We start from the raw sequence: 17301 nt of genomic DNA, 5'->3' as shown, positions 1-17301 counted from the left end.
GAGCCAGAGACAATGCTGTAGCCTGCAGGGAGCACCAGCACTGCGAGGGTGATGGCCAGGGGGGCCCTGCACTCCCCATGCAAGCTGCATGGGGAGTGCAGGGCCCCCTGGGGTCCTCTTCTACCGTTCTCTGTCAGCCTTTTTATAGTGGTGCTACCGCCATGAAAAGGCTGGCAGAGATCAAGGTTGTAATCTCTAGGGCAGCGCTGCTTCCAGTGCTGCCCTGGTGGATTAGGACCACCACCTGCCTCCAGACCCCCTGATCCTGGAGTAATGTGGCGCTCGGACTGAGCATTGGTGGCGGTCTGACCACCAACCATGAGACTCCGAGACTCATAATGAGGCCCATATTGTGTTTTCAATGCATGTTATATTCATTTCATTGTGTGTACTCATGTAAAGAAAAATCTCAACATGCCACTTACATTTCAAAACATGTCATCTTCTTTTCAAAGTATCAAATATTCATTTAGGTGTGGGTCTTATTTATTTCAACACATGCTTTTTTATTTCTTTATTGCACACATTTATCTCCCAAGGTTTTCTATTACCTTCAACGAGTGTAATTCATTTTAAAGCACCTCATATTTATTTTAATACAAGACACATTCATTTCAAGAGAGACATATTCATTTCAATAAATGTCATATTAATTTCAACGTGTCTTATTCATTTCAGCGCATGCCATTCATTTAAAACTTTGCATACTAATTTAAAATATGCATTTTCATTCAACCTATGTTGTATTCATTTCTCTATATGCTATATTAATTTCAGGACGTGTATTAGTTTTAGTGCATACCATATTTGTTTCAGTAAATACCATCCATTTTAGTGTAAATCACATTAATTTTAACACAAAATGTCAAATTATTTTCAATAAGGATACCGTTCTTTCCAATGTGTGCCTGTTAACTTCACCATGTGTCATATTCATATCAGCAGAGGTAATTTGTATTTAAAAGCATGGCACATGTTTTATAGGCTTCTACTAATTTCAACATACATCATAATTATTTCAGCTTTTGTCATATCAATTTGAATGCAGGTAATTTTAATTTCAACAGATGTTATATTCGTTTAAGCGTAAATCTTTTGGTACAGCATAATCCTCCATGGATTGATAAGTGTCAGCTGTACCAGGCATTTGGGAGTAGCCTGGCTGGTTAGTCTTATTTTTAGGATATTTAATTATTCTAAGATCTTTTAAAAGGAGAAATCCGTGTTAAGTGTTTTCTTAGCTTCCTAAGGATAAGCATACAAAGCCAGACCTACTGCCTTTCAGTTACCCATCTCTACTCACAATGCCGTTGTATTCAGTGTTGAGTTAGAATCAGTGCTTAATTTGTAAATAAAAACATGGCAGTGCCCAAAGCGCTCCTCTTAAATCCGTTGCTGCTGCAATTAAATGTGCGAGCACAGAATACTGAGGCAGCATAATCCTGAAGCCATCTGAGGCCTCTTTAATTGATTTACTGACACTCCCTGCCCCTTCAGCTCACTCTTGCAGCTTTCTACTTTCTCCCATTGTTACACTTTTTCATTTTTCTCCTCCTCTGTCTTTCCCATATGTGTCTTTTGCTCGCAGTAAATGCTTGAGGCAGAATAATAAGTGCTGGTCCTCAAAAATAAGTGCCGGTGCTCTGCACCAGAAATAACAAGCACAAGTTAACCACTGGTTTGAATAGATACCCACGACGTATTTGCGTGGATAAAAGCTGCTAACACACATTGATATTTTAAGTGGATCATTGAAAAGCAATGTGCTGTCAAGAACAATTGCAATAGTTGAATAAATGAAGCAGCACATAACTGATAGCATTTATTCCTCCCAGAATCATATATTAACTAACCTTTCCAAACAGATATGTCTACGCTTTTAGACAGTAAGACTACATAATCTAGAGAACGCTAATTAAGGATACATGCAACTAGAAAGATCCCATGAATATGTTTATTTCCCAGGACAGGTAACACATATTAAAAGAGTACTGGCCATATCCTATGATCACGATATTTGCGAATCGACAGGGTATGCATGTCTTCACTGGAGGACTAGAATATTATATTTTCAGGTGTATTCTGGGTATTAAAGTTACTGACATTTTGGGAAATGATGTGGACCTGTTATCCAGGTTGCGATGGCGGAGCAAAAATAAACACTTCTATCTTTTTGATTTTGCTTGTAGCAGGTATTGCTAGACCTGGACCCGTAGATTAGCAGAAGGGGAAAGTTTTAAAAAATGGCCCTAAAAGCTCTCCTAAAAAAGCCTCTGGGTGGCTTTGTTCGCTCTTTCCTCAATCTCTCAATCTCTCTTTGCAACAACATGGCCTTTTGTTCGAACCCTTCCCTAATCAGAGCAGCTTGATTGTTCAGCATGCTCTCCAGGGCCTTCTGTGACTCCATTCTCTGTTGTGCAGCTTCCTGTTTCATCTTGGCCTCCAGCTTCTCCATGTTCTCATTGTGGCTGCGCTCCTGGTCTTTCAGCATTTGTTCTGTCTGTGATGCCCTCTCCTCTGCAGCCTTCTTCTCCTGCGCGATCAGAGCTGCCCTCTCTTTCTCCTCTGCTCAGGAATTGGACAAGGTGGAATATTAGTGGCAAGTTTGTAAAAAATTGTTTGGTTGTCTCAGGCACTCAGAAAGGCTTTTAAACTGTGCAGCAAGCCAGATACATGTAAGTGAGGTTTACGTCTTCATCATACACACATGTGCATGCACTGGGACAACCTAAAGCGAGAGCACCCTGGCAGGCTTCAGCATATCATCCGAGTCTAGAGCAGATGTGATGTTTGTTGTGTGTTTTATAAAAGAATTACTGATTTCTTAATACAGTTACATTAAAAGTCCAAACTTTTATTTTAGTAGCTGTAATAAGGAATACAGCGTTCAGAATGATGTTGTGACATCATTGTGAATCTATGATCAATGTAAGAGACTAGCCGGGAAGTAGGGATGGGAGTCTGGTCTAATGTACAATAGGCATGAAAGTGTGAGGGGAACTGCTCTGCATTTTTCTGAATTCCACTATGTTATGATAGTGGTCTGTTTGGTACCAAGATTGACAAGCGAGGGACAGTTATTCTGATTAACCTGTCAGCACCAGTTTTGTGTTGTATTTTGGTGTTGTGGAGTACAACATGGCCCGTGCACAAGTCTCCGTTTTAGTTAAATGTTTTAAACTTGACATCTTTTTGTAAAAGGTAACTTTCCGCTTTTAACATGCCTTGGACTTACACAGTAGCTTACTTAGAATAATTCTGCAGGCAGTAAATATCTTAGTAAAGCATAATATTCTATTAATTCTACATGTTGTACAAGGCTAACAGCACTTTACACTGTGCCCTTCATTCTAATTTCCCGGTTGGAGACAGTTCTGAGTCTCAAGACAAAAATTACATTGTAGGTGCATCTTTGATACAGTGCGATTGGGAACTGTGCTTTTGTTATATAAATCACCTCTGAGCTAACTTTGGGAGAGAAGCACGTCAACTAAGATGTCATGAAACACAGTGCCAAAGAAGCAGCCCTGCTGACTCTAGCCTTCATCCACCTGAAGAAGGTAGCCTGTTCTATACCAGACTGGCTTCCTGATAGATTAGACGCGGGTGTGGCGGACTGGGTTGTCCCAAGGGATCTGGCAGAGGGTACTCTCACTATGCGTTCAATAGTGTACATAGGAAAAGGATAGGAGTATAAATATATGCATACTATCATAATCATATTGCAACGTTACAATATTTGAACTGTTTATCTTTTTCACCATTCTTATAATGCTGGTTACAATGCTATGTTTCACCCTACTAATAACTGCAGCTTTACACAAGAATACGATTGCTTCAATAAATGTTTGAAAACCAATCTGTATCTTTCTTAAGTTGCCCTTTAGGCATGCCTGACTAATAACAAAAGTGTAGGTCTGTTTCCACGGTTTCCTTGGAGGAATTAGAATGGTCATGTTTAGAGGTTGGAGATACTATCTGGTACCGTGGTCAGTTTAGGGGTCCAGATGGGGCACTGTGAGCTACCTAGGAATTTGGCCAACATGATATGTGTTGAATCATTCCCCATATACTGACGGTTATGTTATCCAGAACACACAGTCCTACTTAATTTGTGGGAACAGTTCTAGGGTTCAATTTAAAAGTACAAACACTACTTTGATTTATACATTACAGAGCAAAAAAACAGTATATTAAAATAATAATATTACTGTACACCAGAAACTGGTCAACAAATTAACATATAAAATGGTATTAAAATATCATCATAGCACTTACATATCCCACACTACCACAAGGGATCTCTAGGTGCTTGAGCTAAATGTCAGATGTGTAGCACAGGTGCGACTAAAGTGTTTGTCTAAATGACAACCAAGTGAAAACCCCAGGATATCGGGAAGTGAATTCCACAATTCAGGCTTTTGAATAGAGACAGCTCTCCTACTGTTTGATTTCATTTTTGTATGGGTGATACAGAGAAGATTGTTCAGACATTTATCTGTCCAGCATGCAGGTTTAAAGTAGTCTCTATTTCTGAACAGCAGCCACTGAAGAGAACTTCTGACCTGCAACATGTGCTCTCCATTACCTGGGCCAGTGATGAGTCCAGCTGGTATATTTTGCGCATTCTGCAAGTGACTAATCTGGGTGGCTGGTAAGACAGGTACTGTTGTCCAGTCTTGAATTAGTTGCGGCATCTACCCCTAAGGACCTGTGACTAGGATATCAAAAAGGGAAACAAAGGCTGACCTTGGCCAAAGGATAAAAACAACTGCTTACTCCATCTGCCACTTATATAATTATTTATATAATTTCAACACCCTATATAATTCTTACCTTTAGGGACTACTTACAGGTGTATGAAGAAAGGCAGATTGGGACTCACTTCAGTCCCAAAGACAATTACCTTCATCTTAGTATATTTCAGTTACTTTCTAGCTGGAGGTGTCTGGCATTCAGTCAAGCGTGGAACGTAAGTAGGATTTGCTGAATAACTCCCATAGATTTAAAAAAAAAAAATCCCATGAAAATGTTTTAAAAACCTGGGTATCATCAGGATATGATGTCCCTGACTTGGGAGTTGTTAAAATATGGAACAGTGAGGTAAATTAAATGTTAAAGAGGCCAGGTGAGAAAGAAGAAAAGTGGGAAACACCACAAGTTGGAAAGGACTCATCAGATGTGAAATGGCCCATTCAGACTCTTTGAGTGCACTGAGAAATGAATGAGAAAATTAGGTTAATGGCATTACTGCCCGCATTTGTAACAGTGGATACTATGGGCCTCATTTTGAGGCTGGCAGTCTTCAAACCGCCAGCCTCACGATGGCAGTCAGGACCTCTGCTGATGTGGCAGTTTGACTGCTACATAAAGACTCTGGTGGTCAGACCCCCAGGGTTCCACTAGCACAGCCAGGATCCATGATCCCGATGGCCTGGCGGTGGCAGAGATCGTAATCCACCAGGTCATTGCTGCATGCAACTCTGCCCTGCGGATTTCAACCTCTTTCTCCACCAGCCTTTTCATGGCGGTTTTACCGCCATGAAACAGCTGGCTGAGAACAGGTGCAGGGCCCCACAGGGGGGCACCTGCGCTGCCCATGCACTTGACATGGGCAGTGCAGGGTTCCCCCAGCCCAGCACCATTGCAATGTTCACTGTCTGCCTTGCTGGTGCATCCTGCAAGCTACAGCATTGCCGCCGGCTCGATTACATGCAGGAGACAATGCTGTAGCCTCTTTCCCTCTAGGATGTAGGGCGGAAACCTAGCGGGAAACTCCTAATAGTTCTGGTGGGTTGGTCACCACGAATGCGGCGGCCACCCTGTTGGATGTTTGGCAGACGGGCTTTCCCGTCCGCCAAACTCAAAATGAGGCTCTATGTCCATGGTGTCAGAAACCATTTAAAGGAAAAGCATGACAAACTGACAGCCTACAACCTGATTAGAATATCTGAAGGCACTGTATGATAACTTCAGGAAAGCTCTTTCTGTCTCATGTCTGTGTTGATATCCTGATTAGAGAGAAAACAGATCCCTTTTGTTATCCATAGAAACTGAAACCACTTAACCACAATTTCTCAAAGATTTGAGCTAACATGGTCAAGTTGGAAATGTGTCTGGAAATGTTTCTGAATGTGGATGGTATGTTAGGGTCAGGATCCATTTTCAGTGAGAATAATAAATAGACTTTTTCGGCAAACTTGGATTGTGCCTTCATTAAGAGAACTATAGAGAGAACTATTAAGAAGATGGCCTAGCTTTTTAATTGAATCTGAACTGCAAACTGAAAGAGATCATTGACACAATATTATGGTTAAAAAAAAATTTGTTAACATAAATAGCAGGTAAAAACTATCACTTACCACAATATTGTGGTCCTATACTTTTAATATTAAGTACAACAATGGTTTGTCAACAATATTGTTAATAGTGGTATTGTCCAAGAATACACAAATGTAACATATCAACAGTATAAAGTAGTAAATCTAAAATATTTTTATATATAAGATAAATATACTGTATATTAAATTAATTCTCCTAATACCTAATACTGGATATAAATATATACTTATAAAAACAGACATATATATGTGTGTATATAAATAAAAAAATATAAACAATTCATTTGCAAAATATGTTAGCCAATTAATGAAATATAAAACACCCAATACACATATCCCAGAACAATATAATCATAAAAAAAGAAAATATATATGAACACATAATATAAAATATAAAATATACACATAATACAATAAAATATATTTAACCAATGTTAGGAAAAATATTGAAGTCTGGGAATATTGGATGTACTATTCCCATTCTCCTTTATGCAACAGTAGAGAAAACGTAGTACTTCAAAGGGGTTATATTTACTATTCCAACTCCAGTCTGCACAATAATAGAGAAAGCTTTGGACTTTGGAGGGGTTAAATTTACTATACTCACTCCAGTCTAAGCAACTGTAAGCAAAAGGTTAGACTTTGAGGTTTTGCATTTACTATTACTACTATTATTTATTAAAACAAGAAAGGAAAAAATCCAATTACATATATTAAATTTAACTTTCCTAACAACCAAGAAGATAAAATTATTAGTAATATATTTAATTTTAATCAATACACAAAAACAATCACGTAACGGATATCATAGAAGAAGTAAACTGTCACAAACACTCAACATAAAATACATTTTTTTTAAAATCAAAAATTATAATTTAAAAAATATACTTAATTAATTATCACATATAAACATAAATTATTTTAAAAACCGTATATATTTATTTTGTTCTGAAACAACTCATCCCGAAAAAGTAAAACACAACATTTAAAACTAGGTGTGAAAAACACATATCAACAATCAATGAATATACTTGTAAAGCGTGGCTAGTCACTGGCAAAGGTCTCAAGGAGCTGGGGGGAGGGAGAGCAATACAGTGGAGATCAGGTGAAGAGCCAAGTTTTGAGGCCTTTTCTGAATTGCGATAGAATGGGAGATCTTCTGAGGTGGATGGGAAGGGGTTCCAGGTCTTGGCAACATGGTGGGAGAAGGACCTTCCTCCGGCTGTGGCCTTCCAGATGCGTGGGACAGCGGCGAGGTCAGTGGAGTGGAGCTGCCTGGTGGGCGTGTAGAATTGGAGTCTCTGGTTGAGGTATGCTGGTCCGGCATTGTGGAGGGCTTTGTATGCGTGCGTGAGAATTTTGAAATTAATTCTCTTGTCTACTGGGAGCCAGTGCAGGTCTCTCAGTAGGGCGGAGGTGTGGCTGTGTTTAGGGGTGTTCTTGATGAGATGGGCGGAGGCGTTCTGGATGCTTTGCTGTCTTTTCCGTACCTTGGTGGTGGTTCCAGCATCGAGTGTGTTGCTATAGTCCAGGCGGCTGCTGACGAGGGCCTGAGTGACAGTTCTTTTGGATTCGTTCAGGATCCATTTGAAGATCTTCCGGAGCATGCGCATGGTGTTGAGACAGGCGGAGGAGACTGCGCTGACTTTGCGATTCATCGAGAGTGCTGAACCCAGGATGAATCTGAGGTTGCGGGCGTGGTTGTTAGTGGCCGGAGTGCTTCCGAGGGCAGTGGGCCACCAGGAGATGTCTCAGGCTGAGAGGTTGCTCCCGATGATGAGCACTTCTGATTTTTCAGTATTTAGCTTGAGGCAGCACTCCTTCATCCAGGCGGCGACTGCCCTCATTCCATAATGGAAGTTGGCTTTGGCTGTGTACTCATCGTTGGTGAGAGAGATGATTAGCTGAGTGTTGTCAGCATATGAGACGATGTTGAGTGTGTGGTGTCTGGCGATGGTGCCTAGGAGGGCCATGTAGAGGTTGAAGAGAGTGGGGCTCAAGGAGAAGCCTTGTGGGATGCCGCAGATGATCTTGGTGGCCTCTGAATAGAAGGGAGGAGTAGGACTTTTTGGGTCCTGTCGGAGAGGAAGGAGGTGATCCATTCTAGTGCCTTCTCTTGGATGCTGGCATCGTGGAGGCGGGCCAGGGAGGATGAGAGCTGCGGTCTCACCCCTGTCTAGTAGGATGTTAATGTCGTCTGTGGAGGCGAGGCGGGCAATCTCGGTGCTGTCATTGCTCCTGAAGCCCGACTGTGAGGGGTCCAGGATGTTGTTGAGTTTGGTGTGTTTGGTGAGTTGGCTGTTGACAGCCTTTTCAATGACTTTAGCTGGGAAGGGGAGCAGAGAGATGGGCCAGATGTTCTTGGGGTTGTCTGGGTCTGCGGTGGATTTTTCAGTAAGGGCTTGATTTCTGCATGTTTCCAGATTTCTGGGAAGGTGGTGGTTTCGAAGGAGTGGTTGATGATGTGCCGGAGTTTGGCTACTATGGTGCTGCTTGCTTTGTTGAAGATGTGATGGGGGCAGGGATCGGAGGGAGAGCCGGAGTGGATGGAGTTAATGATGTTGAGGGTTTCTTTGTCAGAGATGTTGGCCCAGCAGAGTAGGTGGTGGGGGTTTGGAGGAGCTTCAGTGGTGGATATGACAGTGGTGGGCGTGGGATGGTCCTGAGTCGGGAAGCTGTAGTAGATGTCTGCCATCTTGAGGTGGAAGTAGGTGGAGAGGTTGTTGAAGAGTTGTTTTGAGGGGAGGATGTTCGTGGAGTTTGGTCTGGGGTTGCTCAGTTCGCTGATGATCTTGAATAGTTCTTTGCTGTTGTGTGCGTTGTTGTTTCTCTTGGTGGTCCTGATGAGTTGGTGGCGTGTGTTTATGGCTTTTTTGAAGGTTTTGCGGTTGGTGGGGGTCTTGTTGGTGCACCATTTTCTTTTGAGGTGTCTGCAGTTTTGTTTGGACTCCTTGAGGGCGGGGGTGAACCAATTGTCTTTCATTGATGTGCGTCTGTTGGAGGGTTTGTTGATGGGGGCTAAGGTGTTGGCACAGTCTAAGATCCAGTTGATGAGGCCCTGGGCAGCTGTGTTAGTGTTGAGGTTGTCTGGGGGGGGGTGAGTTGATGAGGCTGGTGTGTAGCTGGTCCTTGGTGATCTTGTTCCAGCTCCTGCTGGGTGGAGGTGAGCGAGGTGTCGATCGGGGGATTTGCTGGAGGTAACGTGGATACAGTGGTGGTCGGTCCACTGGAGTTCAGTGATGTGGCTAATGGAGATGTGGTTTCTGGCAGTGAAGATGGGGTCGAGTGTATGTCCAGCGGAGTGGGTGGGCAAGGTGATGAGTTGCTTGAGTCCAAGGATGGTGAAGTTTTCGAGCAGCGTCATGGAGTTGTTGCCATTGGGGTTCACCAGGTGGAAGTTGAGGTCCCTGAGGAGTATGTAGTCCTTGGAAGCAAGCACGTGGGTGGTTGCGAGGTCAGCGATGGTGTCACAGAATGGGGGCGGGAGCCCGGCGGCCTGTAGATGAGGGTGCCCCACAGAGTGGTGTTAGGGTTGGTTCCAATCTGGAAGTGGAGGAGTTCCATGATGGTTGTGGAGTCTTCAATGCAGGTGGAGAGGAGCAGGGACTCTTTGTGGATGATGGCGATGTCTCCCCCGGGCGATTGTTGACCAGGATACATCTGAGGTTGTGTTCTGCTTTGTGGGTCCTCGGGGTGAGCTTGAGTGACGGAGGCTGGTGAATTTGCAGTGGCGGCAGGTGAAGGGTCCCTTGGTGTTACTTGGTGATGCCTGCTTACAGTTGTTGTTGTGTCCTGGGTTGAATACGATGAGTGCTGCTGATGAGTAGCAGTGGTCGGCATGAGGTCCAGGGGTCCTGGCGCTGGTAGCGGTCGGGTCGTGGACGGGCACAGACAGTCTTGCCTTAGGTGTGCCTTCAGCACACCAGCAGTGCACCGGCTGCGCGCAACTGCCATTAAGTAGGGAGGGGGGAGGAGAAGACAGCTGGGAAGCAGGAGCGGGAAACAGCGCGAAAGGCACAATAAAAACAGCACACTCAGAGAAAATCAAGGAGAGAGAATGAAGAAAAGGGAAAAGGGGCAGAGGACAGTCCAGCAGAAGAGCAGAGCTCTCCCACTAGACACCAAGGATGAGGGGTAGACAGAGTCTGCGGGTGGAGGAGGGCCTCAAACTACTGAGCGGGGCCAGAGTGAGAGACAGACAGGCTTCATGTGCTGGTGGAGCTACGCGGTGGCAGAGCAGTTCACTGACCAGGTCAGTGAGGTTGCTCTTCCTACCGCGCAGCAGCCACCATTAAGTAGGGAGGAGAGGAGGAGAGGACAGCTTGGAGGCAGGAGCAGGAAATGGTGCGAAAAGGGTGACAGGGCTGCGGGGGCAGCAGCGGCGGGAAGAGAGAGGAGAGAGAGAGAGACAGAAGTGAGAATGAGAGGCGTGATAGTAAAAACAGAGACAAGGGAAAAGATTGAGGAAAGCCCAGAAAGTGAAAGGCACGATAAAAACAGCACACTCAGAGTAAAACGAGGAGATAGGATGGAGAAAAGAGAAAAGGGGCAGAGGGCAGCCCAGCAGAAGAGCAGAGCTGTCCCACTAGACACCAGGGATGAGGCGCAGGCAGAGCCTCATCCCCCTTATTAACACTAAAATCTCCCAAAAAATTAATTAAACAGTAGAACAATTACACAAATATTAATAACTTAATTAATATACATAGCAGTTAACAAATAATGCATAAAAATAAATATTAAAATACATTTTGAAATTTCCACCCTATAGCCCTACAAATCTAGTAGCTTTCACCTAAATATAACTGAAATAAATAAGTAGTACGCAATTTACATGAATGATAATTAAATAACAATTAATAATAATTGATTTAATAAATGTCCTACCCTAAACCCCTAAAAACCTTGCAGCCGCACCTAAAATATAACTACAATAAATATTACACAATCTACATAATTAATAATCAATTAAATTATCAATTATTAATTAATTCAAAGTTCATTATTGCTTAAGTTCCCACTTTATCGCTCTACAAACCCAACAAACCGCTACAACAGCAAAAATTACTATTAATAATTGAATTAAAGAAAATTTGCACTTAAAATTACAAACTATAGGCCTGATTTAGATCTAGGCGGAGGGGAATACTCTGTCACAAATGTGGCGGATATCCCGTCCGCCTTTTTACAATGCCATGATATCTTGTAGCGATTGTAATAAGGCAGACAGGATGTCTGTCACATTTGTGACAGAGTATTCTTTCTGCCAAGACCTAAATCAGGCCCTATATTTTTTTATTTTTTTAAATTACAATTATATAAACAATGGTAACATATTCAAATTGATATATGAACTAAAACATATTAAAATAATGAAAAACAATATTGTTTACAGCAATATTACTTAAAATTATATTAAAAGCAATGATATTCTTAAAAACAAAATAATGTACCTAATAAAATGATATTCTTGACAACAATACTTTTGCATCACAACATTTTTGACTCAATATTTTTTTTAACTATATTTTAATATCTTATAATTTATATTATATTTCTGCACTCAATATTTTTTCCAAAATCCGACTGGAAGATCACATTCAAATTCAAATTATTGTTCAATTATTCTGCAAGTCTGTTTACCTCTCAAACGTTTTTAGGACTCATTATGTTGGCAGTATATGATGGTCCTTAAGTAGAAGACATAAATAGATCAAGATATTTATTTTACTTGGTGTAGAAATATACTACTTTATGGTGTTTATCCACAAGACTTACATTGAGAGTTTAATCTCCAAAAAGAGATGAAAAGGGGTGAGATTAAAGAGGAACTTATTTACGGGGTTTTGGCTTAGAGAAGTGCCACGAGTCATCTTGCATCTTGCTGCGCTGCCCTACGTTGAAGTGGAAGGGCAGGAATAAAAGCAATAAAGTGCATTCCTGTCAGGTACCCTGATCCACCACGGGAGCAGAACAGACATAGGGTATCACTATGAGTTAGCAGACAGTTTATGCCATCCGCCAAACTTCCGACGGGGAGGTTGCCGCTATAGTGCTGCTTGCAGTGCTGCCCTGGAATATTAGGACTGCGACAACTGCTAGACTGATGGATCTCTGATCCTGGCGGTGCTGGTCTGACCGCAGCATGACCGCCGTGGTCATAGTGTGGTGCTCGGACCGCCACAATGGCAGCAGTCTGACTGCAACTGCGAGTCTGACGGTCAAGTGACCACCAGACTCGTAATGACCCACATAATTTCCCAATGCCGTCCTACCAGTAGTTTCTGGCAATTCTTGGCGGGGTTGCACCAGCAAGGGGGAAAAGTGATTGGGACAGAGAAGAGACAACTCCTCCACCCATGGCACTCTCAACTGGGTTCTAGCTATCTTGCAAGTTTCTCAGTAGCAATGTGCAGTAAACTTTTCTTTGCACAGAAAGAAGGAGACAACATGCTCAGCAAAACTCCTAAGTTATTACTACATTTCCTGTGGTGATATACTGGTATTCACATTCACAAACAATATCCTACCTAAGCCTTAGGAGTTATTGCTGGTCTTCTATAGTGTGTGCTTGAGATAAATAGTCAGATAAATCAAAATTATGAGAAACCAAGTAGATATAAATCAGGAGTCTTGAGAGACCTAGCTGGTCTTGAACTTAATTTACATCAGACTTGTCCCAAGATGTAAAAGTTCCACTTCTCACTCCTCCAGAAAATAGACATGTATATATATATATATATATATATATAGAGAGAGAGATATATTTACAAATAATTCCGGTCCATTTAATACCAGTAATCACTTTACAAATGCTAATTCCACAGTATCTGGAAATTAAATGACAGCACACAAAGGGCAACTGGGTCGGTAAACAGAGGAAGGAAAGGTAAGGTAAAACGCCCAAAAGGAGGCTTTGAAACAGGAGAAAAAACGCTATGCAGGTAATAGAAACAGAGGCAGAGAGCGCTCACTGACTTGGGCTCACTGAGTGGACTTTATTTCTTGAAATATCCTCTTGGCATGAAGAAATCTCTTCTACTAGTGAGAAGAACTTGTCTTTACCCAAAACCAAAGAGTGATCGGAAAGACACCGCTCTCCAGGCCTGAAGGCTGACCGGCGTGGAATGCGCTGAAGAGAGACGCCGGGAATGAAGGATGCATTAAGGAGAGACACTGCTCTCCAGCTCGGAAGTTGACTGGCACAAAGAATGCGCTGAAGAGAGACGCCACTCTCCTGCTCATGAAGCTGACTGTAGTCCTTTTGGAATCTCCACTTATGCTTTTGAAAATCCACCAGTGTTTGCGGAGCAGTTACTGAGCAAAGTATTGTGTACTGTCAGTGAAAGGTGCAAACCCAAAAGTTGTAGTCAGTGGTAACTGGTGTTCATGGGCAAAAGGGGCATTGCCCTGCCAACCTCTGAGAAGAGGCAAGAACAGGGAAATAAACAAAGAGCAGCTGAAAATAAATCACTGCTCTGAGACAGCATGCTGACGCTCCTGGGTGAACTCTAGTAAACTTTACAGATGTCCTACTGCGCAAGTGCCAGCCGGGCGAGGTTTTCTTCGACCTGCAGGCACAAGCTACAACAGTGACATCACAGGAGAGGGATAGCTGAATTAGAAAGCAAATGATCTGGTTACTTTTGGGGCAGGTGTACAGTGGCCCTCGGAGGAGTTCCAAATCTCCATTAACTTCAATGGCTGGGGGTGGGGCAGGCTGATGAGACAATGAGGGAGTGGGGGGCAACACTTTGTTGGTCATCTCAGAGGGGCAAGCAGTAGGAGGGATCAGATGGCTGCTCTCCTGGCTGTAACATGCGTTTAGTACTGCATATGGTTCCACTTTGAAAACAAACGTTATGGAGCTGAGCATGACAGAGTGCTCCTTATCTCCACTGTGGCGGCCCAAGAGAGGGAAGAAACAAGCTGCAGACAACAATTACACTAGTGGACTAAGAGGTAAGTGCACAGTTAAGCATCTACCTGCATCAGGGGCATCGCCAACCCCCCTCCTCTTTAGCAGCTACAGTGGGGTGGGGTTCTTGATAGGCCTTTTTGTATGCAGTTCGGCAGATAAAGGTACATAATTAACTTAGGAGGGTGAGTGAGTGAAAGGATGGCTGGGTGGGTGAATGGATGGATGAAATGGTGTATGGATAATGTATGGATGAATGAGTGAAAGGATGGATGAAAGAATGGCAGGGAGGGTGTATGAGCAAAAGGAAGGGTGGATGGATGGATCGATGGATGGAGTGAAAGGATGGGTTGATGGATGATGAGAGAAAGGATAGATGGATGGTTGAATAGGTGACTGATGGGTGAAAGGGTAAATGGATGGATGAGTGGATGGAGTGAAAATATGGAAGGATGAGTGAGGATGAATGAATGAAAGGATGTATGTAAAGATGGATGAGTAAAACAATGGATGGATGAGAGTAAGGCAGAGTAGATGGATGTCTGGATGAAAGGATGGATGGATGGCAGAGTGAAAGGGTGGACAGATGGATGCACCAAAGGGAGGATGATGGGTGGATGGACTGAAATGATGGATAGATAAAGGGAAGGGGTGGCTGGATTAGCGAAAGAATGGATGGATGACTGAATGGGAGAGTATGAAGGACGACAAAACTAGAGTATATAACTTCAGTCTTATCAATTGTAGATCCTTCCCTTGGCATACGTAGAATCTTTTTACACTTACAGAGGACGAACAGTTTGATGCCTTGTTTCTCACAGAGACCTGGCTGCATGACTGTTGCATACCAGTCATCAACCAGGCACTTCCGCCAGCATTTTATATCTGCCAGAGAGACCGTTTGCAGAAAAAGGGAGGAGGAATTGGCATCATCCTAAAGGACACCTATAAATGTGTATAAAAACCCCTTGACATACCGGACTGTGAAAATCTGGACTGCACTATTAACCTTTCTCCGTCCTCCTTTTCGAGGATTTTACTGTATAGCCCTCCCGGTCCAAGCTCCAGGTTTATGGATACTCTGCTTGAGATTGTGGCAGATCTTGTCTTAGGAAAAGCTTATTACACACTGCTTGGAGACTTTAGTATCCACCTTGAGGAAATTAATAACCCTCAAGTATCTAAAATCCTACAAGACCTTGACGGTATGTGGTTAACTCAAAGGGTTAAAGGGCCTACACACGTCAAAGGCCATCTTCTAGACCCAGTGTTTAGTAATGAGGCCTACACACGTCAAAGGCTATCTGCTAGACCCAGTGTTTAGTAATGAGGCCCACCTTAAAGTCAAGAGTGTATAGCAAATGGTATGGATCAATCATTACCTTGTAACATTAACTCTGGAATGTCCCCCCTTGGGTCAGAAGCTAAGACTCAGCCTAGCCGGGGTCTTTTGATGAATAAAGAGACCTGGATATCTGCGCTTGCTAACACCAGACCTGTGCTAGGTAATGACCTCAAAGTGGCTAATACTAGAATAAATACCTGGATAAATCACTCATGTGATGTTACAATCCCTATCTTCACCCCAAAAAAAGAGTAGCAAAGAAAAGTCCTCCCCATGGTTCAATTAACCCCTTCGCTGCCAGGCCTTTTCCCCCTCCTGTGCCGGGCCTTTTTTTGCCTATTTGGGGCAGTTCGCGCTTAGGCCCTCATAACTTTTTGTCCACATAAGCTAACCAAGCCAAATTTGCGTCCTTTTTTTCCAACATCCTAGGGATTCTAGAGGTACCCAGACTTTGTGGGTTCCCTTGAAGGAGGCCAAGAAATTGGCCAAAATACAGTGAAAATTTCGTTTTTTTCAAAAAAATTGGAAAAAGTGGCTGCAGAAGAAGGCTTGTGGTTTTTCCCCTGAAAATGGCATCAACAAAGGGTTTGCGGTGCTAAACTCAGCAGCTTCCCAGCTTTCAGGAACAGGCAGACTTGAATCAGAAAACCCAATTTTTCAACACAATTTTGGCATTTTACTGGGGCATACCCCATTTGTGCAATTTTTTGTGCTTTCAGCCTCCTTCCAGTCAGTGACAGGAATGGTCATGAAACCAATGCTGGATCCCAGAAACCTAAACATTTCTGAAAAGTAGACAAAATTCTGAATTCAGCAAGGGGTCATTTGTGTAGATCCTACAAGGGTTTCCTACAGAAAATAACAGCTGAAAAAGAAAAATATTGAAATTGAGGTGAAAAAAACATCAATTTTTCTCTACGTTTTACTCTGTAACTTTTCCCTGCAATTTCAGATTATCGAAAGCAATATACCGTTACGTCTGCTGGACTCCTCTGGTTGCGGGGATATATAGGGCTTGTAGGTTCATCAAGAACCCGAGGAACCCAGAGCCAATAAATGAGCTGCACCCTGCAGTGCGTTTTCATTCTATACCGGGTATACAGCAATTCATTTGCTGAAATATAAGGAGTAAAAAATTGCTATCAAGAAAACCTTTGCATTTCCAAAAAGGGCACAAGACAAGGTGTTGAGGAGCAGTGGTTATTTGCACATCTCTGAATTCCGGGGTGACCATAGTAGCACGTGAATTACAGGGAACTTCTCAAATAGATGTCTTTTTTACACACACTCCTATATTTGGAAGGAAAAAATGTAGAGAAAGACAAGGGGCAATAGTACTTGTTTTGCTAATCTATGTTCCCCCAAGTCTCCCGATAAAAATGGTACCTCACTTGTGTGGGTAGGCCTAGCACCCGCGACAGGATATGCCCCAAAACACAACATGGACACATCACAGAAAACAGAGCTGTTTTTAGCAAAGTGACTACCTGTAGATTTTGGCCTCTAGCTCAGCCGCCACCTAGGGAAACCTACCAAACCTGTGCATTTCTGAAAACTAGAGACCTAGGGGAATCCAAGGAGGGGTGACTTGTGTGGCTCGGACCAGGTTCTGTTACCCAGAATCCTTTGCAAACCTCAAAATTTGGCTAAAAAAACACATGTTCCTCACATTTCTGTGGCAGAAAGTTATGGAATCT

At 42.8% G+C, this 17301-nt stretch overlaps 1 protein-coding gene across 2 annotated transcripts in view; it reads right to left on the bottom strand.

The window, feature by feature from the left end:
• Positions 1-486: 486 nt before the first annotated feature.
• Positions 487-17301, bottom strand: part of LOC138246630 (guanylate-binding protein 1-like) — a 240278-nt gene continuing 223463 nt past the window's right edge. Inside the window, exons 1-2 of one of the 2 annotated variants that reach the window (XR_011194325.1) lie at positions 13320-13496; positions 2432-2565 (exon numbers count right to left, since the gene is read on the bottom strand). Coding sequence is in view for 1 of the 2 variants with exons in the window: in XM_069201343.1 (XP_069057444.1) it covers positions 2237-2565 (329 nt within the window). In the remaining variant the exon portion in view is untranslated. Of the gene's footprint in view, positions 2566-13319; positions 13497-17301 lie in introns of those variants that run through there. The other variant, XM_069201343.1, reaches the window with a different exon arrangement.

This window comes from Pleurodeles waltl, chromosome 7 (genome assembly GCF_031143425.1).
Source record: "Pleurodeles waltl isolate 20211129_DDA chromosome 7, aPleWal1.hap1.20221129, whole genome shotgun sequence".
Classification (NCBI taxonomy): Eukaryota; Metazoa; Chordata; class Amphibia; order Caudata; family Salamandridae; genus Pleurodeles; species Pleurodeles waltl.
This window is presented reverse-complemented; position numbering and strand designations above follow the sequence as displayed.